We start from the raw sequence: 25840 nt of genomic DNA, 5'->3' as shown, positions 1-25840 counted from the left end.
TTGACCAAGAGTCTTGCTTCCATAATAACCTGAGGGGTGGGGTGTGGGTAAGACCATCATCACTGGTGTAAACAATCATTATTCACCTCCTGGGGTTGAAAGATCCCAGCCTCCTCTAAGTATGTGGCCATGCAGAGGGGAAAACAAATTTTGAAAAGTGCTCTTCTAAGAAGTCAGGGGAAATGGATTTGGGTGGGAAACCAACAGTGTCCCATAAAGTGAGCTTCTTCAGGAAGTATAAGAAACAGCAGAATTAGTTCTACTTCTGCACATAAACTCAGGAATTTTTGTTGTAAATTGAATACTGTGATAATTATTACTCAGAAGATAGAATATATTACTTTAGCCTCATCTACATAACTTATAGTTTCTATTTTCATAGCAGACTTAAACATGGTATTATGCTTTGGTTGAATGCTTTTTTTGGTCATCTGTGACAGTTTCTCATTTGCCCTGCATACCTGTAACAGAGGTAAAGGTCTGAAAAAGGGCAAGGAAATGTTTTACGAGTTGTCTCTTTAAAACTCCCCACCCTCTTTCCCTGAGGCCAGTAATCAAAGGGATAGAAAAATGTTCTTTGCTGTTTGTTTTCTAGTATCTTAAACCACAGGAGAGGGCTCAACAGAATTATCCAGACAAGGGTCATGAGATCATAGTCACTGAAGATAAGGTTGACTGAAACCACAAATTATATGTTAAACAACAATAGCCTGAAGCCGTGATCCATTTCACTGGTCACATGGACCTGAGCCCAAACACTGAAAACCCCCCCTTTTAAAAAGCCTTGTTTTTCTGCTTAAAGATAGGATCGCAGTCCTTGAGACACTAGTCCACCGCCCTCCTCATTTGCTGGCAAATTTATAAACGTCTCTTTCCTTTTCCTCAAACGATTTGTCCTCATACTTCATTCTCACAGATTTGTCCTCAGGGACAAGTACCAAACTTTTGGTAACATACCAGTGAGACTTAGATGAGGAAATACACATAAAACCCACCTAATCTTTCGGAGAGGCTTGAGGAAGATGAGGAGGTAAGAATTTAAAGTAACTAAAAAGGAGATTACAACCATTAGAGAAAGGGATTTAAAGAGACTCTGCTGAAGTGGAATTTTCAGAGTTATAAGGAGTTAAAAGAGTTGGAAGGGAGGTGAAAGAATGGAGGTAGAGAAAGGTTACTCAGTAGGGCAGATGGAAAAAAAGTCAGATATTTTAACTGTCAGAAAAGACCTAGTGACCTGACATTTGGAAAAGAGACAGACGATGAAACACGAGGGAGGCGGGCAGCATGCAACAAGATACCAACATTCACAATTTGTCAAATTTTTGTATTATTCATAAAAAACCATTTGAACATTCTTTAAACTTTTACAGAGCACAGTTTCAGAATAAACAATCTTGGTGTCTGCACAAAAATCTTTAAGTATAAATAGTACTATATGTTGGGGCTCAGAAAACGATACCCCAAACTATGGACATGCTGAGTACTTTCAACTAAAGGAGACTGAAAGGCCTCAGAAGCAAAGTCTCTCTCTGACCTTCTCTTGCTCTCCTGTCTTCCCCCTCTTTCTCCCCCAGAGCAAGTCATAGAAACCAAAATTCCTCTTCCCCACGGTGCGTCATAGAAACTAGAACCCCTCTTACTCAAAGACAGCATAAAACCTAGAAAAGTCACTTTCTCCTTTTTCCTTTGAATACCCTCATTCTAGAGGGGTCCTGCCCCATACCCTGGAGGAAGGACTGCTACACAGAGAGGTCAAGAAGAATCTTAACAGGTAGGCCTTGTTAGGTTTCCCCCTCCTTCATCCATTACCACTGGGTAATATCCTTTTGTCCAATCACATTTCTACATGTTCTTCATTGACCCTAAGCATTAAAGCAGGCAGTATTCCTTTGGGTCTTCATTTCTGAAGGCTCCCATGCCTTACAAAACTTTGATTAAATAAATTTGTTATGCCTTTCTGTTGTTAACCTGTCTTTTGTTATAGGAGTGTTGGCCACATGCCCCTTATGATGGGTGAGGAAAGGTATCATACCTGTTTTCTGCCTCTACATCAGATACTGCACAGATAGATAATTTTTACCAGCTAGCTTAAAAACAAATACCAGTATTTAAAAGGGTGGACTTAATAACAGGTGTTTGGCATTTTTTTCCCCTGGATTGGGTCATTCTTTGAAAACTGGAAGCACATGATCTACTTAAATGTCTCCAGAATTATTCAAGTATAATTTCTAAATGTGAAATTATTTCAGTTAAGTTAAAGTGTTTTTATCAAAGAACTTAAAAGAGTAAAGTTATATGTTCATAACACTAAAAAATATGTAGATGATGTCACATGTCCAATCACATGTCCATAATTTCTGGCTCAAAAAATAACATATAAAACAGATACTCCTGCATTCATTTTAGGGTATTTACTGATCCTTTTAACCCAATTCCAGAACTCCTTAGATTGACAATTCCTGCTTTAGAAACTCACTTTATTTGGGTAGTCAAAAATATAAATTTCAGAACAATCACTTCTCTTATTTACTAGCCTTAGCAGCAAGGGACTTTAGAGTATTTAAAAAATTTAACTCCAACTCCAAAGAAAAAATTTGCCAGCACTGAGAATATTTAACATAATACTGTATCCTAAAGACTTGAAAGCAATTAATCCCCAAAGTGTTTCTGCAACAGATCTAGTAGAGTATACAGTCTTCTAAGGCGACAACTTCTAAGTGGACAAACTTTTGTTATGTTTAAAATGAGTCACCTTATTTTATAAGCATATCTTGAGAGAGTAGCTCTTAAGAGGTCATCACAGAGCACGATTTAGAATAAGCTAGACTTGTAAGAACTTTGTGAACTTAATTTTCCAGATGAAAGCCACCATTAATAGCCTGCCATGCTTTCCGGTTAAATGTCACAAATTTTCACCTTTTGAAAAGTTCTGAACAACAATCCAAAGAACCGAGAAACACCTGAAGTTCAGTCAGCAACAGACCTCATTGTATCCAAACTGATTTCGCAGTGAATTTGTCTTTTAACAATATATCTAATTTAAAGCTATTCTATATTATAACTTACTTGCTTGGAAAAAAATTGTTAAAGTGTAACAGATGAAATGATCCCTGGTAGTCTGATCAATAGGACTTACTCAATTTATTATCTCATGATATATAATTTTTAAATGTATGAAAAAATTATTTCAAAAAGGGTTAGAGCTTAACAATGTTGACATCCTTTACATAAAATACTGTAAAACTGTTAAGTAAATATATGTCCAGAATTCCTATAAAAATGCACTTCTAATTTTTGAAAACCATTAGAGGCCGCAGACATTTGCAATATAAAAGGCTGCAGCAGTTTACAGTAAAAACAAGTGAAATCATTTGAATTGCAAAATATTTCTAATCTGACCATGATAAAACGAAAAACTCAGGAAGACAATAGAACAATCAAGATGCATACAAGATAATTCCTGAGTGTGAGCACAAGAATATGAAAGAAGTGAGAAATGTACAGACACCGACAGTTGCCAGAGCTGGGGAGGTTGTTGGAACGGATCAAATCTTAACTTAGAGATTCAAGAGGATTAACTATGTCAGTCTCATTTGAGAAGAATTCACTGATGGAAAACTTTGGCCTCCCTCTCTTTTAGTGCTGCAACAGTTTTACTTTCCATTCTTTGTGAAACTCGATTACTCTTCGCGATTCTCTTTCGCCAAGTAATAGTATTTTAACAATTCCGCCAACGCGGCAACCAGGTGGGCAAACGGAAAGATCAGTGAGGACGCCCGGGAGAGCAAAGGATATTGGATACAGACTGTAAGAGAGATTACAGACCGTGTCAGGAAGGATGAGCAAGTCCGTATTAGAAGAGCTGAGAAGTGGCAGGGCAGGAGGCAGGGAGGGTCCGGAGGAAAAGAGTAAACACGAGGCGGAGTGGGAGTGCACGCGTGTGACCCCAAAGCAAGGGAGGTAGACGAGGCGGCTGACCGGCAGCCGACCTGACAAGCTGTGAGGGTGGTCAGGACCAGCCCGCCCTCCCGCCCTATTTCTTCCTTCAGTCGGAAGAGGCAGCAACCAGTCACCTGGTGTGTGAGTTCCGGAGGGACTCGATTAGGCGCTGCTTCTGCTGTTGGAGGCTGGTGAGGCCACCGGGGGACCCAGCTGCGGAGGAGGAGGCACTCTTGGCCAGGGGAAAGAGCCAGCTCATCCTCCCCGGGTCCCCGGGCCCGAGGCCCCGGAAGGCTCTGGCCTGCTTCTCTCAGCGGCTTAGCCCGGCTGTTCTCCAGCCACCGAGGAGCGGGCTTGGAGGCCGGTGGCCCAAGCGCTGGGGGGACCGCGTCGCCTCTAAGCAAACCCGGCTTGCGCTGCCCGGGTTCTGGGAGACACGCCACGGCCGCGGACAGCCGGCGAGGAGCGGCTTGCCGCGCGGGACGCGCACTCCGACAGCCGGGCGGACCTGCACTCCAGCGCCCCAGCTTCCGTCACCTGCGTGCTCCGCCCTCTCCCGCGCGCCCGGCCCCCTCTGCGTGTGCGCGTCATCTTCTAGCGCCCCCGCCCGGACGTGCGAAAAGCGACGGCGCAGTACGGCGCGGCGCAGCGCAGCTCCGGCTCCCCTTTCCCCCTTGCTGGGTGAGAGGTGTCTATGGGGCACCCGCTGCCGCCGCCGCTACCGCCACCACCACCGCCGCCGAGTGCTGTCTCTATGGCGAGGAGGAGGAGGAGGAGCGCGACCTCAGCGATAAAAGTAGATCTTGCTTCTGCCGCAGCCCTGCGGGGGGAGGGGCGGGTTGGGGAAGTAGAAAAGGGGGCGGGAACGATGGACCTGAGAGGGGGAACGATGGCGCCAGCTGGAGTGCGGCGGCTGAAGGAGAGCGCTTAGCGGCTGGTAGGGGGAGGGTAACCAGGGGCGGGGGTCCGTCCAGGGGTTGGCGCGGAGTGGTGACGTCAAGGCTTTGTACCTGGGGCTTCGATGTGAGACGGAAATTGGGAGTGGAGGGCGGTGGCCTAGATCCTCAGCTCTTACACCTTCACGCTGCGGTGTTTGGGAATCAGTGTGGATCCAGTACATGTTGTCAGCACCTTCGCACTGTCCCTCTGTCAGGGAAGAGAGTTGTCTATGACTTGAATGCCGCTGCTGCCCTCTCGTTTCTCTGGGAGCATGCAGTACGGAGATGCTACCTCTAGTGATGAGAAGGCCTTTGGTGCCTCTTCGGGGCTTCTGGAACTGTAGCAGAGAGAGAGGTGGAGGGAAGCAACGTTAAACTACAGGATCTTTCCAAGTGTGTGTGTGTGTGTGTGTGTGTGTGTGTTTATGTGTTTCTCGGGGTGGGGAGAGTTACAAAGGAGGAGTGTGGTAGATCTCCTTTGGTTTCTCAGAGCATTCGCGGTTACATTTGTGACTCTTCAGAATTTGGAAGGCAGTCCCAAGACCCTCCTCTTTTACTGTTATGATTTTTTTCAAATTTATGTGAAATAGGAAGGAGCCTTTGAAATTTCCCTGCCCGAGAATCCGTATATTGGTCTGTATTGTTATCATTATGTACCATGAATGAACCCTGTGTTTATGGACGAGGAATGTGAGATCTATCCTTGGTAACCACGGAAAATGCTCGGAGTTTTAGGAAGTTAGAAAGAAACAGTTTAAAATTCAGACATTTTGTTGCCTTTTCTCCCTTGTGCAGTTACAAACATTCAAACAGTTTCTGTGGCTGTTACTTTTTTGTCAGACAGCATCTTTAAAATTTTGTTTTCCTTTGTCTTTTCCAATCTGGTTTGAATAAATCCCAGTAGATTTTATAATCAAGTCAAATTTTGAATATCAGTGAGGAGTATAAAAGCAAACATTTTTGTCATGGTAACATCTTGTCACATGTATGTAAGTAATTTCTCTGTTTTATCTGGAAATGGATGACTTCATAAAGTTTCATGCCGAGGGTGAGCTGAACTCAGAGCAATCTTTAATTAGTGGAAAGTTATTAAAATATGATTAGTATGCATACGTTAAAAAACACTATTTTCAAAATGACAGTGAAATTAGAATGACAAAATCTGTGTTGTCCTTTTTTTCCAACAGATTAGCTGTGTGACCTTAGACAAGTCACTCCCTAAACTTAGATTTTCTTATGAATCAAGGATTTTGAATAAATAGCCTCTTAGGTTTCTACCAAATCAATTATTGTGTGATTGAGATTTCTCATATATCTGGTTTTTGTTTTGACAGGTACATAAATAAAGGATAAAGTATTTTATGAAAAAAAATCTTCAATCAAGTATAATATTTTGATGCTTGGCATCTAGACTCCCTTGGGCCCTCACTATGCCAGCAGCAACTGTAGATCATAGCCAAAGAATTTGTGAAGTTTGGGCTTGCAACCTGGATGAAGAGATGAAGAAAATTCGTCAAGTTATTCGAAAATATAATTACGTTGCTATGGTATGCCTATAACCAAATCTTTAAAATGTTTCGTATAAGGGAAGAAGAGGAATTTTTTAAGCCTCAAAGTCAACCCTTCTGATTGATTTTTAGGGATTAGTTTAATCATGAAAAAAAATTTGTCAGTACCCTCCAGCCAAAAACTATCAGGATCACACTTTAATTTGATAGGTTGGGTTTAGTATTCATTGCAATGAGGGGAAATGTATTGGGAACCATGTGGCATTTGAGTAAAAGAGTGTTAGAAAGGAGTTTAGGATTTGGGATGGTTTCAGATGGTTTTAGGGAAGGCTTAAGGAAGCAGGACTTTGCTATGGATTGGGTGCTGTCAGAAAGTTGGAGTAATTGTATGATTGGGTATCTTAATAAATCTTAATTGAAATGAGAGATGACTAGAGCGATGCTAAAGCTGCAGGATTTAGCCAGGATGGGGATGGTTGCTCATTTTTGTGGTTTGGACATGGTTTGTGTCAGACATGAAACAGAGTGGTATTGTCTGATGTTGAAGTTCTGTGAATTTGTTTGTGTTCAACAGGAGAACATTAGGTCCTAGCTATGAGTACCAGGTCAGTTCCTAGTAACACCAAGGCCTAGATGATAGTACCAGATGAGCTCCCAGATATCTTTCTCAAACAAAACAATCAGCTCTCCCAGTGAAACATTGTTGGCCTGCAATTTGTTTTTAATTATCACTGGAGTTCCATGAACATACTGTGCTATTAAGGAACTCTGCTTCTGCACGTGCTATTTAGTCTGCCTAGACTATACACACGGTTAATTATTTTTCCTCTTTACTGTTGAACCTTGTATATCTGTTGCAGTTACTTTGTTTTCTAGGTCCACTAGATTATTTGCTCCATAAAGCAAGAGTTTGTGTCTTTATCGTCTTTTCTGCCTCCATACTTAGCATAACAAGTAGAGTATCCAATAAAGTGGTTGTTGAATTGGACCGAATTGAGAGAAATATTAATTTCTTTACTGTTTCGTATTGACTTGATATTTTGGTCTTAGCTAGCCCTAGTTTAATGAGTCTAATGCTAAAAACTCATGTATCATTTCCTCAGTATTTTTAATACAAATAAATAAAAATAAGTACACTTTGAGGAGGGGCAGGTTGACTGGTTAAAATATGAATGTATGTATATAGATAACATTGTGTTTAATGAAGGTATACTCAGAATTGAAATTTTTTTTATCCAGTAAAAATTCATGGTGATCATTTATGTCTCAGATGATAAGAAGTAGCAACATTAGAATAGTGATAACATCCTATAGGAATGAGTGGATGGCTTGCAATTCTTGACAACATGCTTTCTGTGGGCTCTAGAGAGAATATTGTTTTAGCCAAAGAAATTAGGTGGTTAATGACACTTTCTTAGGAGAGTTTTAATGTTGAGATAAACCTTGTCTCAGAGAAGCAATTGAGAAGTACAGTATATTTTCCACTCTTTTTAACCAGTTCTTAAAGAAACTGTTTGCATTGGAATACTGTGAGTTTCACATACCCCTTGGGAGATAGGAATTTATGATGTTTTTCCCCTTTGTTGGGTATAGAGTAAGTATTTGGTTGCATTTATCCTGTGTATCTTATACATAGTAATTTTTATTGATATATTTAAAGTAAGAAAAGGTCATTAGGTTTATAGAGTTTTATGGGTCTAAAAGTTCTAGTTAAAAGTTACTTTGCAATTGAATATGAAGAGTAGAGTATCATCTGTAACAGGAGTCTTTGACTTGCATCAAAAATTATTCTAAGAATTTGTGATTGTGGTTGTGATTATTTAGTAAATAATGAATCTTAAAACTATTTTACAGGACACCGAGTTTCCAGGTGTGGTTGCAAGACCCATTGGAGAATTCAGGAGCAATGCTGACTATCAGTACCAACTATTGCGATGTAATGTAGACTTGTTAAAGATAATTCAGCTAGGACTGACATTTATGAATGAGCAAGGAGAATACCCTCCAGGAACTTCAACTTGGCAGTTTAATTTTAAGTTTAATTTGACGTAAGTGGGAAATACTTATATAACCCAAATTTGATTTAGTTTAATTTTAGGAATTGATTTCCTTCAAGTATGGTGAAATTTTCAGTGAATTTGATGTAGTTATCCTGGAAATATATAAAAATGTAAACTTTCAGAAGCTTGAGTTTCTTTTTTATTATGGGACAAAAAAATCTAGGGTAAGGAAGATTTTTAAATTCAAGTACTTTGATTTTTAGAGATGTTATGTTTAAAATATGCCTGCCACTTCTTTTGATTTTGGAAAACTTTGGGTATTGAAAGTACTTCTTGATAGAAAAAATAATCTTACCACATTAGTTTTACTTTCAAACTTTGTGTGTGCAATTTTACCTATAGACTTTTTGTTATAATATTTATCTGTTTTGTGAAGAAATTATTATTGCAGTCATACTCCAGTTTATGAGTAGATTACATGTCAAATACAGTAATACATTTCTTGGAAACTTGGGTGTATTTTCCTTTTAAATCAGTGTTATATAATGGTTATGTTCTCTCATGTCAGCCCACAAAACCTCTCTTAATTCACATACACAAGTAGTAATAGTATCCATGAACCTTGTGTTTCTAATATGTCAGAATCTCTGTTCTAACTCAAGCCCTGGGTCTCAACCCAGTTTCCTTAGTTATAATACTTCCATATTATTGGTAGAAGTAGGCTTGATAGTTGAGAGAAGTTCAGAGTGTTTTGGGGTAAGGGCAGATTATTTGCAAACTGTAAGTTGGGGAAATAAAATGTTTAACCTATTCTAAGCATGGCAGGTCCTTGAATAATGTTGTTTTGTTCAACATCATTTCAATGTAATGTTAATAAGGAAAAAATCGATTCCTGGCTGGGGCTATTGTCTGTGTAGAGTTTGCATGTTCTCCCCACGTTTGTGTGGGTTTTTTCCAGGTACTGCGGTTTCCTCCCACATCTTAAAGCTTTGTACATTAGGTGAAGTGTCTAAGTTGTCCCAGTGTGAGTGGGTGTGGGTGTGTGTGTGAGTGCAGCCTGCGATGGGAAGGTGTCCTGTCCAGGGTGGGTTCCCGCCTTGGGCCCTGAGCTGCCAGAGTAGGCTCTGGCCACCCTTCACCCTCCACTGGAATAAGGGGTAAATAATTGTCTTGTTTTTATTAATCTTTCTTAACTGTATGTATAGCTTACATTTATTGAAGTGTTTTGGTCTTTAATTAGAAGTTTCGTGATGTTTTCGTGACTAAAAATATGTTGTAGGAACTTAACTCTTGTTTCTGTAATATCAATTAGCCTGTGGTGAAATTGGTTTTGTTATATGTCATTTTGCATAAATATCGTAGTTTCCATGAACCTATCAACAATGTTAAATGATTACTTACTGTATGTTTAAATATTGCAGTGTTCTTATGTTTGATGGCCTATATTTGTGTCATATGTTCTATCATCTGATTTGAAAAACAGTAAAAGAAGCTGTGGGAAAATTAATGGTAATATCAGTGTAAGAATTCTTTGTTTCTATTCTTCGTTGGATAATATGCTATTTATTTAACATGTGCAATCTAACGAGAAGCAGGGCTGATGATTTTAGAGGGTAGTGGTGTCAATGGTGCAGTAGTATGGCTTATAATTGCATTGTGTTTAGCCTGACTTTCCGTTTCACTCTGTTGGGTTTAATGTTAATAATATACTCTCCAGAACATTCTAAAGGGTAAAAAGTACTTGTGTCCACTCAAACTGATAACCTTTTATAAAGACTACAGCTCAAATGCTGGGAAAATTGCCTTCAAATGATGAAATGTCCTTTTAAATAATGAGTTCTTTACCATTTCACGTGGCTTTTTTTTCAAGCTAATAATTAGAACATTGTTTTTAAATTAGATACTGTTGTGATCTCAGTACATGAGTAGGAGGTGACCCATCAGTGTCTCAGTTCTGGTAAAATTGATTTTTCTTTTCTAGAAACATCTTTGTTCTGGTAATAACTACTTTCTTAGTGCAGCCTCTGAGTGACATTTTTTTCTTTTTTACACAGAGAAGGCTACTGTAGTTTTACTACCAAGTTTTGCTTCCATTTACACTAATGTTAGGAGATGTTTAAGGGGAAGGATATAGTGAAAAATACTAAGTAGGAAAGGACAGTTAGAAGATAAAACCAATACTGCCTAATGTTGTAAAGGAGAGAGCACCATGAACAGAATCTTGGAAATTTTGAAGAAGGATGAAAATGGGCTTTTTTATTGAGTGTCTAGAATGAATGTGTCAGCTACTATGCTAGACACTAAGGATCTAGTGTTGAGGAAAGTTGGTAATGGTTACTATAACTTAGTGTTTCCATAACTCTTCTGTCTGCTCCTTGTCAGAGATCAAGAATTAGAATTGTTAAATACTAATCAGCATATGGGAATTCTCTCCAAATTGAATTTGGAGTTGATGTGTACATGAAAATTAAAGTATTAATAGAATATTGATGAGCTATGGAGAAGAAAAGCAATCTGTGGACAGAATTTCACGGACAAGTCAAAGAGGATGAAAACATTTTTTAAAAAGTCATTAGTTTTGGTGATTGCAATAATTCTTGATATTTGAATCATTTTAATAGGTTGGTAGAAATTACAGGGAAACTTGGATTCAGTGGTAACAGGAAGGAATCTGATATTTCATTTAATGAAAATGGCAGCAAAAAGAAGATAGTACCATAAGTAGGAGGGAAAGCAGAATCAAAGGAAGGGTGGCTTTTATTTTTTTACAGATGATGCACAAGCATATTTGAAGGTTAAAGGGTTCATTAAGGAGTTGCAGGCTGTTCAGGATGAGGATATACACTTGACAAGTCCTTTGAGAAATGGTGTGGAATAGCATTAGTAGCAATTACCTTTGATGATCTGGTGAGCAGTTTTTGAATCTAAAGGCAAAAGATCTCAAGACAGATGGGTAGATGTTGATCTGGTGTTTTTTTCTAAAGCAAATGTGGGGTGAAGCCATGTGCTGAAGTAAACAGGGGAAGGGTGTTATTGGAAGCTTACAGAGCAAGGTCTGAAGGAAGCTTAGAGAATAAGGTCTGAAACTATTACCATCTTGTGCAAAGGAGTCAGTAAGATAAGCGTAAAAGAAGGAATGGCATACCAATTCTAAGGCCCAGGCTGTACTTGAATCTGCAAATATTTAATTAGCCAGGTCTTTGCTATTTTGATGTAAGTTTCTCCACCTATGCTTAAGAGCAAGTACGGAAATTGTAGAAGAGACATAGAACAGAACAGAATTGAAGTGACAAAGTTGACAGTAAGTTAAAGGAGTCTTTTGGTATTCCAGGAGTGTTAGATTGGTGTGGAAAAGTCTAAGGTGGTAAAAGGATATAATGGGAAGACAAAGGCTGGAATAATTTAAACAAGAATGGATAAGTTTCATAGAGACAAAGGTGACTGTTAAAGAATTTGTGGTGTCAGAAGAAAAGTTAGAAGACTCAGATTTGGCGAAGTGTCTTGTCATTCATTCGTTGTGTTGACAGACTTCAGGAAGTGACCATTTTGATGCTGGCTGTTGAAGATCAATCAGTATGAAGTAACGAATGGTAAGATAATTTCTTAGGTATTAAATGGAAGTTGCAGAGGATTGTAATTAAAAGACTATATACAGAGAAAAGTTTTAAAATCATGTGGAAAGTTGGGATTTGAGGAATAGGCAGTAGATGATTATAGACAAATTGTTTGGAACTTCAGATTGTGAGAATTAGAAGATATTGAGTGTACCAAGCCTAAAGATATTTGTGGATTTTCTTTCTTGTTGTCTGTCATTCTTTTTGTCATTGAATTTGAGAACTGAAAAATGATGGGAACTCTTCAGGGAAAGATAGAGGGGAATAAAATGCTTTAGGAGAGTCATTTTACTTGGGTAGATGAGGAGATGGAATTTAATAGATCTGCACCAATGCGGTGAAGTCTTATAGCCTGTGGAACAGTTAATTTCATGAAGAAAAGGATAAAGAGACAAATATTCTGCATATTGTGTTGGGAGAGAATTCTGACTTTTAAACTCTTTATTTGGGCTAGTTGGCTGGCTTGTCATCTAATGGTTGTAGGACAATGTTTGGTAGGAAAACAGCCTATAGCATCTTTGAGTTCTTATCAGTTTATTTGAGTTCATCAAATATTATGTTTAGTAACTATGTATTTGTGATAATCTGTATTCCAGTTTATTTGCCTTTTAACTTTATGATTTTTAGCATAAATTTAAATATATCACAGTTTATATTTTTAAGAAAGCTAATTTTATTTATAAAGAGAAGTACTTACTAGAGTGAGCAGCTTGTTGGGAAAGTACTTTATAAACCCTTTGGTGAGTGTCTTGTGTGTTAAGCCAAGAGTGATTTGAGGTTGGAGGGCATTTCCAAATTCCAGTCTTTAACCTTTGAGTTTAGAAATGTGAGTTTGTGTAGTAGGGTAAGTATTTGTAGAGAGAGGTAATTTCGATACATTTACTGACTTCCACCTACCTAGTTAGTTTGCATCTTTGGGATATTACATGAGAAGGATAGCCGTGCATCTCTGCTTTTTGGGAAGGTTTTTGGAAAACCTTTTATAGTGATTTGTGCATAGTTTTCATTAATGTTCAGTTATAGCTGGATATTTTGCTACCTTAAACTTCAGTAGTTGATTAAACTTTAGTATTGGGAGAGATCATATTACTGTTAATTACTGACCTGAATACACTAATCGTACAATTAGCAAGCCAATGCCAGCATCTGTATATTTTGACTGAATCTTACATTTTGACTAAACAATATTTTAATTCCTTTTTGAGGTTAGCATATTTTAATATTATTTCCCCGTATTTGCTAGGATTTTTTTTGCAGGTCAGGAAGTCAGAATGGAGAAAGGTTTAAAAACTTGAAATGGATACCTTTGGAAAGGGACAGTCTACTGATTTGGAGAATTAAGTCATAATAATTAGGACGTTTTCCTTACCCTGGAAGTTTTCCTCATCCTATCTGCAGATTTAGCTTACCTGTGTGGGGTTTCCAACTTTCTCTTTCTTATGAGTTGGATATTATAAAGCATGAGATTAGTTCCAAATGGTAAAATATTCAGTGCCATGAAATTTAGATGTGAGTACGTGAACTTACTTGAATTGAGCCACGTGAACTGTGCAAGAAAAAAACAACAACAAAAGACATTTATACGCACATCTTTGTATACCAAACTTAACTGATTATAAAATACCTGAGGTACTCATCCAGGTCTCTCACCTGGGGATTATGATTCAGCAGGTCTGGGACTTCAGTGGGACTTGGGAATTTTTGGTAAGATCTGTGGGTGAATATCACTGGGCAGGTTTGGGAAATACTGATTTAAATAGTGAAACACTCACTATTCCACTTCATCCATGTATTGTTTGATCTGGTGAGAAAACATTGAACAGAACAGACAAAAATCATTGTCTTGTTGAAGCTTATGTTCTGATTGGGAGGGAGACAACAAACTAAAATAACAGGAAATTGAACATGTGGCCAAGGAGAAGAATCTGTGATACTTTTGGTTGGCTGTGGTCGCTGCAGCATGCCTCACTGTGACCACGGGGACATGATGGGTGGGAGTCTAAGTTTTGAAGGTACACATTTTTAGTATAGCAAAGCCAATAATATGTGTGCTTTAACTGAGAAAAGGAAAAAAAACTTATATTGGGGTTTCTTCAGGTACCTTTCCTAAAGGATTTTCCAGGGAAAATTTTGACTTTAAGTGATTGTTATGGTTCCCCTTTGTTTTTAAATATTTCAGTTGTTACCTTTGTTATTTTTCAGACATTTAGAAGTAAATTAATTTCTAAAGGATAAGCCATAAGGATACTTTTTGGCCCAGTTGAAATATTCCCTATGGTCCAATTAGTCTTGTTAAAATGTTTATTAGAAATTTCTTTTGCTAAGTGGTGGAAACCAGTATTCTTACAATTTCAAAAGTGTACAAAAAGTTAAATGGCAAATTCACAAAATACTTTTTCATTTATTCTCAAAAACACATATCTGCATTTTTATAACCTTTTTTGGGATTTAATATTTTGGATACCCTTGTATTTGTGCTTGGAAATTAGAGATGGCTTCCTTTTGGCTTAAGTGAAATCTTGAAGGATTATTTTATATTTAGATTTCCTGGCTTGATTTTAGAAGGCAGTATTCTAGAATTAATATTGTTGGAAGAAGAAATTATTGCTGTTATAGCAGAGTCCTTACTTTTAAACAGTTTATTGCTTATTGGAGCTATTTGAAAGGCTCATCATTTGTGAGAGGAGCCATCTCCTTTTTCTTTAAGATAGACTGTAGTTTAACTCAGCCAAGTGAGATCTTTTCCACTTGATCTCCTTCCTGGTGCTGCTGAGAGCAGGGGAGATGGCCTAGCCCCTAACAGCTGTGGCTGCAGTGCCATCTGGCAGCATTACAGTGGCTGCCCGAGACTGAGAGCCCTTGAAAAGAACTTGTCTGTCACTCTGTGGTGATAGCCCCTGGTGAGTAGAAGATCCCTTTTTCAAACCCCAATTTATTTAATGTATGAAAGGCTAATGAAATTGAGTTGATAGTAAAGATTAAAATCTCACCATCAGACTGTTTGAGTGATTATTTATTGTTTGGACACTCTTTTCTGAAAGAATGACCCTTATATTTAAATTGTATTTTCCTTGTGTATACGTAAAGCATTGGAACACCTGGGCAAGCCAGTCCTCTCTCTGGTTTCTGGCACCATAGTTGTTGATATAAGCAGGAGAAAAACCGTTTGTTTGAAGTAATGGCACTTTTGAATATTGTCTTTCTCTTTCTCCTGCCAGGGAGGACATGTATGCCCAGGACTCTATAGAGCTACTAACAACATCTGGTATCCAGTTTAAAAAACATGAAGAGGAAGGAATTGAGACCCAGTACTTTGCAGAACTTCTTATGACTTCGGGAGTGGTCCTCTGTGAAGGGGTCAAATGGTTGTCATTTCATAGGTAAAAACATTGCATTGAAAATGGCATTTGTGTTTCCATCTCATACCTGCTTCACCCATGCTTGGGTCACCGTATCAGCAATTTCAGGCTTAGTTCTAGAAAGAATTGACTGCCGAATAGCTGTGTCCTAACTCTTACAAAGCTAATGTTGGTCTACTTAAAGATTAATTTAATAATATGGGATCCATTTTAGCCTGTGAGGGGCAGTGTTGCACAGTGGAAAGAAAACAGGCTGGAAAAATGGAAAGAACTTGGTTTAAATCCAGCAATGTCATTTGGAATCAGTGTACTTAGTTAGGGTTCTTTAACATTTCTAAGAGTTAGTTTTAATGATTTACAAGGGAAACCATTCATTAAAAAATATGTATTTATTGCGTATCTGCATATGCCAGACACGGGGATAAGATTCTAGCAATTAAGCTGTGAATAAAATAGACTAAAATCTTTGTCCTCAAGGAGTTTCCATTCTGGTGGGGGTAGGCAGACAGTTTTTTAAAATGATGAAATATATATTGTGATTTGTTAATGATAAGTGCTATCAAGAAAAGTAAAACAGCAAAGAAAATACTAGGGATGTATGTGGGTAGATTTTAATTTTTTTAAAATGGGGTGATGGGGAAAGCATACCTTAGAAGAAAAATCCTACAGACCTGTTTTAATGGTCAGTAATAACATCTTTAAAGCCTCTAGTAAAGTGCTTTATACATGGTATATTCTCAGTAAGTAGTGGTTTTTAATTCTTCATTATATAAAATAAAACTGGATAATTTAAAGGAATTTCTAGAAAGAAAATTAGTTCCATTTTGTAAAAATAGACTTCCAGGTGTGAGGAAAAGTTTTCCTATCTAAGTAAACTAACCAGACAATCCAGGGACTGAAAGTAATCTTGGGAATGATTTTCTTTGGCCTTTTGTTCTGTTCTTGAAAAGCATTGTGTAGCACAGGTGTGAATGCTCTAATACTTGATCCACTTCACATATTTCTTTTTAAATATAAATCTCCTGCACACTTTAGAGTTTCTGCCTCTGACTTGTGGAATGTTTATAGTGAAGGACTGCTATTCATTAATGATCTTCAATGGTAAAGCTTTTTTTCTTTTATAAATCAAATTCTGAACATTAAATAGAATTTTATTTTCTATCTCCCCCAAAAGATGAGTTAATAGCATCTCTCATCAAGTATTTCTTGAGTTAAACAACTATGTGCAAGGACAGAAAGATATTTTTAAAATGTGATTCCTGCCAGTGGAGAAAACAATCCATGTACTTTAAAGGGTAGTACAAGAAAACACCTGGTGCTCCATTAAGGCCTTGGGGGTGGGGGGTGGAGGTGCTTCCTGTCAGAGGTCCTTGAAAGAAAAAGGAAGACAAAGGAGAAAGGGTGTAAGGGGAATGTGACTGTGGCCCAGGAGTGTAGGGAGACAGCTCTGGAAAAGGCCAAACGATAGGGATAGGAAATCTTGATTTGAGAGCGTGGGAGTTTGTACTTTATTATCCAGGATGGTAGTTCTCATTCTTTAGTACCTTAATGTCTTTCCAATGCAACACTCCCATTAATAAATATCTCTTGGGGAGCTGTACTGAGATAGGAACAGAATTGTGAGGGAGGAGAATTGTTCACTTCCCTTAATAAAGTCACTTAAGGGAGGTGAAAATTCTTTGTTAGCAATTTATTCCTTGGATTTTTGAAGTATATAGTCACCTTATATAAAAGATGGGACGATTCACATGACTTCTGCCTTCCGAATGCGAGTTCTCTTACTGCTTTCTGACATTTTTGGCCAAGTTTACATTCGTCTTTATTTCTCCATTTCCATAATTTTTTTTTTTTTGAGACATCTATGGGGAGTTTGATGCTCATCTTAGGGTTCTCTATTCAAGCATCAGCAAAATAGTGTTTTAGTGACTACAGGCTTGGGTTGGTAGTACAGATCTGTATATTGGTAACTCTGAATGATAAAGTGACAGGTTCTTAGCATTTTATGTAAGATGATGGCATTTTCCCATTGCATTTGTAAATATGTTTGTTTTCTCCATTCTTGTGTGTACTTTTTTTTGATTGATTTCCTTTTTGCCTCTAGTGTGACTTGCTTAAAATTTGTATCAGAAAAACATTTATTTTTTTTTTATGTCTATGGTATTTATGTGTCTCTCTTCTGTATTCTTTTAACCCTTTTGTAGTGGTTATGACTTTGGCTATTTAATCAAAATCCTGACCAACTCTAACTTGCCTGAAGAAGAACTTGACTTCTTTGAGATCCTTCGATTATTTTTTCCTGTCATTTATGATGTGAAGTACCTCATGAAGAGCTGCAAAAATCTCAAAGTAAGGCTTCAGGTGGCATTATCTATCTACAGTTAGCACACTATTCAGATCAAGTGACTGACGATAAGATCCTAGGCTGATATGTTGTTTTAAATCATATTTTTAAGTTTTATGTTAAATGAAGTTACGTTATCTGGTCATGTGATTCTTTTTCTTGCATAAACAATATTTGATAGGAAATCCTTTTTCAAACTTCAGTGTATCTTGGCAGAATAAGTTTTCAACAAAATTTGCGCTAACGGTCAGATTTTTATCATTGCTTGTCAGACTGAAAATCATGAACCAGAACAGAAATGTGAGGACTAATGAGGCTGTCATAGGCACAGAAGTACAGGTTCTCACTCTTCTCCCAACACACACATAATCTGTCCTTATAAGATCTGAGGTGGCCAGTGATGTGTAGTATGGCAGAAAAGGAGTTTTTCCCTTTGGCCTATCTCAGCTACAGGTTATTTTATCAGTTCTAGTCATGGGATACTGTTCCTAGGATTAAATGACATCACTAAAAGGTTTTTTTTTCCCCCTGGGCAAAAGATGTCATTGTGGTATGGATAAGTGCTGTCAGAAATGTGTGGGTCCTGCCAGGATAGTAGCTAACATTCTGACACTACTTAGCGTGTGTATAATAATTTTTTATTTCTAAATATTAATTCTTTCAAAAGGAAAGTTTCTTTGATAAGGAAAGGTGCTCCTTTATTTTGAAAACAAATTCACTATAGTGGCACAGGCCCCTGGGATATGGTGCTCTTGTCTTTTTTAGGTATGTGTATTTTCAGCTATAACTAAAATAAGAAACAAAAACACATTTAGGCAGTGTGGTTGCTTTATAGAACCTACATTGTCCCTCCTTTCTTCAGTGAAACCAAGGTCGATCAGGTTTTCTCCTCACCAGGTTTTAGAAGTACGAGTGAAGTTATACTTTTAGGGATGATAAGGACTTTAAGAACTTTGTTTTTAAGCAGAAAGAAGCAATTTAGGAATTGAATAAGGAAAACTTTCCTTTAAACAGATGAACTGAAAATTGTAAGAGAAGCAGTCTTTTGGCCAAAGTTTATTTGCTTCTAATAGCAAATAACTAGTTAGCATATAACTAGGGAAATTAAGAAAGATTATTTTATATTTGTAGCAGCAGAATTCTGTGTAATTTGAGGGGATTCCCAGCAAGTGAACTTGCAGTAGGGTATCCTTCCTGTAGAAACTCAGCCCACCCTCTTAAGTATTTTGCATGCTGAGAATCCAAAGCCTGCCTGTTTTAATCTGTCTCGGTAAATGTTTTTTAAAATTGACATGACACTTTTCAGGAACAGAGAGCCAGATTATTGCTCATTATGTATATGTTATTGGGAAATTTCTAAGTACAGATATTCTAGAGAAATGTCCTGAGTGAGCTGCCATGTTAAAATTTAGGTTAATGACAAAGGTGCTTTTTGACCGATAGTCAGCCATACTGTTCTGTTCAGTTCTATTTTGTTCTTCTATGCAGCTGCTAATGATACCTAATCCTCATGTTATTTTTAGCACAGAAACAACTGCTGTGCAAGCACTGTTTCAGGCTGTGATGCAGAGAAGGGCTAGTTAGCTAGTAGAGGTCTTAACAATTCAGAGAGAAATTGCTTTATTTTTGTTTGTTGTGGTGTTTGTTTCTCCCCCCTTTATTCCCCCTCCCTCTTTCCTTTCACTCTTTGCTTCTTTTTTCTTTTTCTCTTCCTTTATTTCCACTCTCATTAGCTTTTTAAATCTCTCTTAGCAGTATTAACATAGGCAGATTATAGCAGACCTTCTCAGAAGTTGTATGCCTGTATCTGTCTAACAAAACCATAGTTAAGCATTTAGTGAATTCTTAATGATTTAATTACTCATAATGGCTTTGTTTTGTAAAAATTATTTAGATGAAAACCATTTAGAGATGGATTGGTGGGAAGTTTAAGAAAATTTGAAAGAAACTGTTTATACCAGCTATTCAGTTTTATAATTATTGCTGGATTGATAGACTATGAATGTACTTGGTAAATGTTACCCTGTGTATGATCTGCTTCCCCCTTACATTTAGGGAAGTTATTTGTCTGTCACATGCCTTAAAACAGGATGAAGATAAATTTTCCCAATTAGGATCTCATTTTCTGTTAAATTACAAACTTCTCCCACTTTCAACAAATACATTAGTAATTCACTTGTTTTTTCTCCCTAATCTTCATAAGGCTTGTTTTACATACTAAAGTTTATTCATATTTTGGTCAGTGTCTAAGTTTATGATTGTGAATTCAGGCACTGAAGTGTTTCTCTCTTTGATGAGCAATTTTTATTTCTTCTAGGGTGGATTACAAGAAGTTGCTGAACAATTGGAGCTGGAACGAATAGGACCACAGCATCAGGCAGGATCTGATTCATTGCTTACAGGAATGGCCTTTTTCAAAATGAGAGAAGTATGAAGACATCAGTGCCTTTTTCTCAGTTGGTTGTTAGGTTGAGAACATTAAAAATCTTGTGGCAAAAGTTTTGGGGCATTTATAAGTACTTACTAAATAAACATATAATTAGAGGTACCATATAAGTTACATCCACTGCACTTGAATGAAGTATTCAAAAATAAGTCATCTTGAAATGTAGTTCAACAGGATAACAAGTTCTTCATAGAATCAGAAATTTAAACTACCTTAGAAGTCATGTAGGTCCAACCATATTATTTCTCAGATGAGAAAACAAGCTAGTAACTTTTATCCAATGTCAGACACATTCCTTGTGGGAGAACTCCAAGGTTCTTTCTATGGACTACATCAGTGCTGCTTCTACCAAGTCAAGGAATCTGTATATTAGGTTTCCCCTAGCATGGCCTTCTCTTCGGCTTTAGACTAGTAGTAAAAATATTTGCTCATGCCATCCTTCAGTGCTCTGAAGATTTCATAGAGTTCATGCTTTTTACTGGATTGAGTTACAAAGAGGTTTTGAATTCTAAGTAAGTCTGAAGTAGTTCAATCAAAAACCACATTAGGAAGACTCTCCTTAAATGGCAAAAGGCACATATCAGTTCCTTAAATATAAAAAAATTAGGTGTGGAAGAATGAAATTTAATGATCCCAGGTGTACCTCTTAGGTTATCTAATTAAATGATATGCAGAGGTGTACCTCAGTATAGGTAAACACAGAAGAATATTGGTTGTGCAAAAACAAAATAGGATGGACTTTTTTACCTACAAAAAAATTATCCCTTTTGCAAAATACTTGCTTTGGAATTCTTTCAAGTATATCCTTATAGACATTAAAGTATTGACTTGAGACTGGGAATTTAAGACTTCTTGTAGAAATGTATTAATAATAGAAAGCATTAAAGTTGTTTTGCCAAGTAGCATTGATTCAGAAGTGATTCGGACTGTCTATTCATGACATGTAAATATTTTGTTTTATATTCCTTCCCAGTGTTACATTAGAGAATCAAAACCACCTTTTGGATTTTCAGCTTTGCATTTTAAAAATGTCTAAATGGTTTAATTAATGGTGGATTTCTGGTACTAATTTATCTTTATTTTTCTTGGCTGCTTGAAGGACAGTAACCTAGTATGAATGTTCAGATTTTACTGTCCATAACATGTTTAGGGTTTGATTATTTGTAGCCAGCTCAGCCTTGCACATAGATTCAAGGCAACTTATAAACCTAAACTTTTTTCCCCCACCATTATTGGCTATTTTCATTCATTCTTACTGTTGAGTGTTGTTAAAATGTCTGTCATTTTTACATGATTACAAATGCTCATAAAAGTGTTCTAAATGTTAATGGAAAAGACATGCACTGATACAATTTTCTGTAGTCTCTTTGGTTTCTTTTGAGCTCTGTACTTCTTCAGGACATTAATCTTGTTCATTAAATGTGTGGTCTCAAAGGAACACCATAGAAAAGAGCTGTCATTATAGTTAATGAACAGTCTGTACTTACATTGCTGAAATATAAATTACAAATGGTACCTTCTGGTTAAAATTATCTTTTTTTTTTCTTCAAAATTCCTTTTTAGATGTTCTTTGAAGATCATATTGATGATGCCAAATATTGTGGTCATTTGTATGGCCTTGGTTCTGGTTCATCCTATGTACAGAATGGCACAGGGAATGCATATGAAGAGGAAGCCAACAAGCAGTCATGACATGAAATAGTCCTTTTATTTTTATTTTATTTGAGCTACACACATGCTTGTATATAGGTTTTATCTCTGGTTGAATCCTTGACAATAGACAGTACCTTTCTTTTTTCCCTTTCATAACTCATTTTATTTTCTGCCTTTCAGTACTAAGTATGACCGTTTCCTATCTCAGATCTTAATAAATAGAAACGCATTCAGGTTAAATTTGGCCTTAATTTAATATATTTGTTAGCAAGCGTGTGTAACAGTGGGGAAAGCTATATCATATTGAATATTTTGATAAACTTTACCTACTTGAGCTTGGTTTATTTTTCCCTTTTCCTAAATTAACTAGCACTGACTGTAATTTATTTCCCTGTTTCATGTCTCTCCCTTCCATTCTGCAGGAGTTTTAGCTATTTGAGATTGCGGACCATCAATTTTGCACTTTAGAGAGTGATTCTGACTCAAATCCTCTGTTTTATCAGAAATTTTGGTTTTTCTTGCTCTTAGAAGAGCAAGATGGAAAAATGACCATCTGCCAACTTTATACAGTATTTGCTTATTTTTGACCCACAGAATATAGCACATTCATTGTGCAAACTCAGCAAGACTAACAAAAAAAAAAAGACAAACTACTGAGGAGCTTAGTTACCTGCTGTTTCTGTACGTAGTGTTAATCTTCCAAGCACATCTAGTGTCTGTCAGTTTCTAATTGGCATGCATATAGGCTGCTCTGTGACTGAAGAACTTTCAAACCAGCTTTACACCCTTCAGGGAAAATCCCTTGTGATTGGATGTTTAATATCCACCAGGAAACTGGTGTTCAAGATGTTGAAGCTACAGTTATTTTATGATAGCACACTTCCCTTGATCTGCTTCTTTTTATTCCATCACTATTTACCCTTGCTTTTTTATTTTATAGCCATACTTATGATGCTCTTGATTTGTTGATTACACAAATCAATTTTATTAAAATCCAAAGACAACAAGACTTTAGGTATATTTTGTACCAAATTAAATTAGAAGACAAAAATTGTGCTTTCATAGTTTCTACAAAGATAAATAATGGAAAGATTTGGTGCAAAACAACAAAATACAAAATATATATATATTCATATATATATAGCTAATAAAATTACCTGAGGAGTGTAATGCTTGTTTATTTTTTTGTGTATATCTTTGCAATCTATTTTATATATATTGACAAAAGAGACTGTGAACTATTTAGCCACGCAGAATATGTGACCAGACCAGAGCATGTGTAGGAAGACTTTTTGGTAATCATTAACTCTACCCTGAAATGATGGACTACAAGTTAAAATGTGTGTTATCTACACTTCAATCAGTAATATTAGCAAATCTCCAAATGTTAGACACATTGGTTTGTTTCCCTTGTACATTCTTTAGTCATGATATAATGCTGTAACTGGGTGGTCCTTTTTAAACAAAACATCATTTGCAAAACAGAGGGTATTATTTGTTTTTAAAGCTTTTGTAAATAAAGGCTTCAGAACTGTTTTCTTATATATGTTGATGACTGGTGATTTTTAGAAATATTTATTCGGGGATATTCTCTTTTATTTGGGCAACTGAACAGAATTCAGTAACTCCTTTCATTAATCATAGGTGACTGTTAGTCCTTTAACTGGAAAATCAATCTTAGCCTTCTGCAAGTCAAGAGTATAGGCCTATTCTTCTTCATGAGTACCTCAACTAAGTAAGAATTGATTCCTATTTCTACCTTCTAGGAATGCATTTATTTTTAAGGACTTAAAAAGTAAATACATTTTTGGTATAACTTACTGTGGCGTCTTTTTAAAGCTGACACAGTGTAGCAAGTTTCTAATTGGTTTCTTTTCATTTTGATCTTCACCTACTTAAAAAAAAAATAGGAATTATAATGATTGCCTTTTGAGTAGCCACATAGTTGCTGAATTTCGTAACTTGTATCAATTTTGGTTTCTGTCTCTGAAAGTACAGACAGTCCCTGACTTATGATGTTTTGACTTCCATTATTTTGTTATTTATAATGGTTTGTCTGGAGGTAACCCCATTGTAAGACCAGGAGCTCCTTGGAACTTAGGAAGTGGGTACAGTTTTTACTGAATGCATATCGCTTTTGTACCATCACAGAGTCAGAAATTAAGTTGAAACATCATAAGTTCAACGTATGGGGACCATCTGCTGTGCTGTCAGTATTAAATGCATTTTCAACTTACAGTTTTGACTTAAGATGGATTTTTTGGGACATAACCCCATCATAAGTTGAGAATCATTTGTATGGTATTTTATGACTTCTGTAGAAGAACATTATGCCTTTTACTCAATCTAGTTTTTGCATATGAGATATTTGGCTGATAATTTTTTTAGTGTTGCTGAGCCATTAATTATGGACTCACTACATACTATTAAATCTACTAGAGCAAGAGTCAGCAAACTGTGGCCTCTTGGCCAAAATCAGCTTGCTGCCTGTTTTTGTGTGGCACGTGAGCTGAGAATGGTTTAGTTTTAAATGGTTAAGGAAAAAAAAAATCAATAGAATATTTTCTGACATGTGAAAGTTATATGAAATTTAAATTTCAGTGTCTATGAATTTGTATTGGAGTGCAGCCACATTCATCATTTATGTATTATCTATGGCCACTTTTTCACTACAGTAGGAAAGTTGAGCAGTTGCTACAGAAACTGCCTGTGGCAGTCTCATTGTTTCACATTGCTGCTTGGCAAGCTGCAGGAGCATAGTGCTGCAGATAGAACCTGACAGCATGTGGTGAGCCATGTGTATTGTCATACCACAATTTATTATTTTGTCTATTACCAGCTCATGCCCAATTATGTCAGTAAGAAAAATACACTTTGAATGTTGTGCTTTTAAGGCACATTGGAGTGAGCATTTATCAAATGATATAGTAATGCATTGTATTTGTGATGCAATAACACTATACTGTGGTAAAAGAATACAATATTGTTGACATTACCAGACTAAACACTCATCACAACATTCCCAGTTCATGGGAAAGCAACAGTAAGAAGAATTACAAAATTTAAATGGAATCTTTCATCACAAGATAATTTCTTCACAAAAATAAAAAATGAAAACAAGGCTACAATCAAAGGATGTTTACAAGTGCCCAGTTTGTTAGGTAAGCAAAGAAAGCCATTTATTGATGAGTTATATCATGTGTGAAGGTGATAACCCAAAGAAATGTGTCCAGAGAAAGTAAACTTAAGACTATTAATATTAATTAGCCTTTTGATGAGAATAGTTGCTTGAAGAATGAGGGCAGTGGAAGCAACAGCAAATGATGTTGAGTGTTGTTCTTTGACTCTTGAGTCAGATCTTACCAGTACAGCCCAGCCTTATTCTTTACTTGAAAAATCAATGCTGAGTTGAAGTGACTGAATAATTAGTCTCTATTGATAGACAAGTGGGAATATTTTTAAAGAAGTTGAGAAACCATTGTCAGTACAACCTAAAGTGGAATCTACTAAGAGATGATACAACTGATGTTTGTAAAAATATGGTTGGAGCAGAAACAGGTTTAGTTGGTCTAATTTATAAAGTCTGTGAAAATGTAAAGTGTTTAAAGCCTATAGCTATTCATTTTATTCGCTAGCAGGTACTTTGCAGGAAATATTGGTGTTATTGAACTGGTAGCATCAACAGTGAACTTCATTCGCTCTTGTGGACTTAACCATCGTCAGTTCCATGAATTTTTGTGAGAAACAGAAGCTGAATATCCTGATTTGATCTACCACACAAGACTTCGATGACTTAGCAGTGGTAATGTTCTGTTGTGATTTTCTTGAGCTCTGGGCTGACATTTAAATTTTTCTGAATGAGAAGAACTGTCCTTACCCACTATTTTTGAACACTGAGTAGCTTTGGGAATTAACTTTTGCCACAGACTTGATAATGTTCCTTAATGAATTTGACCTAAAATTACAAAACAAAACACACTATGATAAAGTTATTTCAGCAAAAACTAACATTTAAATCATAAGAATGCCAAGCTGCTTTATA

The 25840-nt window shown here is 36.8% G+C and overlaps 2 protein-coding genes across 4 annotated transcripts in view; one reads left to right on the top strand and one right to left on the bottom strand.

The window, feature by feature from the left end:
• Nucleotides 1-5183, bottom strand: part of VPS37A (VPS37A subunit of ESCRT-I) — a 28117-nt gene extending 22934 nt beyond the window's left edge. For 2 of the 3 annotated variants that reach the window (XM_045535481.1, XM_045535482.1), the window contains exon 1: nucleotides 4074-4485. In XM_045535481.1, coding sequence (XP_045391437.1) covers nucleotides 4074-4198 — 125 coding nt within the window. In that variant the 5' untranslated portion in view covers nucleotides 4199-4485. Of the gene's footprint in view, nucleotides 1-4073; nucleotides 4486-4949 lie in introns of those variants that run through there. The other variant, XM_045535484.1, reaches the window with a different exon arrangement.
• Nucleotides 4507-23342, top strand: CNOT7 (CCR4-NOT transcription complex subunit 7). The gene is made up of 7 exons (XM_045535485.1): nucleotides 4507-4735; nucleotides 6212-6424; nucleotides 8240-8433; nucleotides 15218-15379; nucleotides 17560-17704; nucleotides 20017-20127; nucleotides 21709-23342. Exons 2-7 carry the CDS (start codon nucleotides 6308-6310, stop codon nucleotides 21835-21837), a joined length of 858 nt encoding a protein of 285 aa, XP_045391441.1. The 5' UTR covers nucleotides 4507-4735; nucleotides 6212-6307; the 3' UTR covers nucleotides 21838-23342.
• Nucleotides 23343-25840: the final 2498 nt, after the last annotated feature.

The sequence above is a fragment of the Lemur catta genome, chromosome 22 (assembly GCF_020740605.2).
Source record: "Lemur catta isolate mLemCat1 chromosome 22, mLemCat1.pri, whole genome shotgun sequence".
In the NCBI taxonomy this organism is placed as follows: domain Eukaryota; kingdom Metazoa; phylum Chordata; class Mammalia; order Primates; family Lemuridae; genus Lemur; species Lemur catta.
The sequence above is the reverse complement of the archived record's forward strand: the minus strand, read 5'-3'. Positions and strand labels throughout refer to the sequence as shown.

What these genes read in the sequence shown, in the direction of transcription:
- CNOT7 (XM_045535485.1), top strand. Translation starts at nt 6,308, where the DNA reads ATGCCAGCAGCAACTGTAGATCATAGCCAAAGAATTTGTGAAGTTTGG. An exon ending in AGAGCTGCAAAAATCTCAAA is followed by an intron (nt 17,705 to 20,016) that starts GTAAGGCTTCAG and finishes TATTTCTTCTAG; the next exon opens with GGTGGATTACAAGAAGTTGC. An exon ending in CCTTTTTCAAAATGAGAGAA is followed by an intron (nt 20,128 to 21,708) that starts GTATGAAGACAT and finishes ATTCCTTTTTAG; the next exon opens with ATGTTCTTTGAAGATCATAT.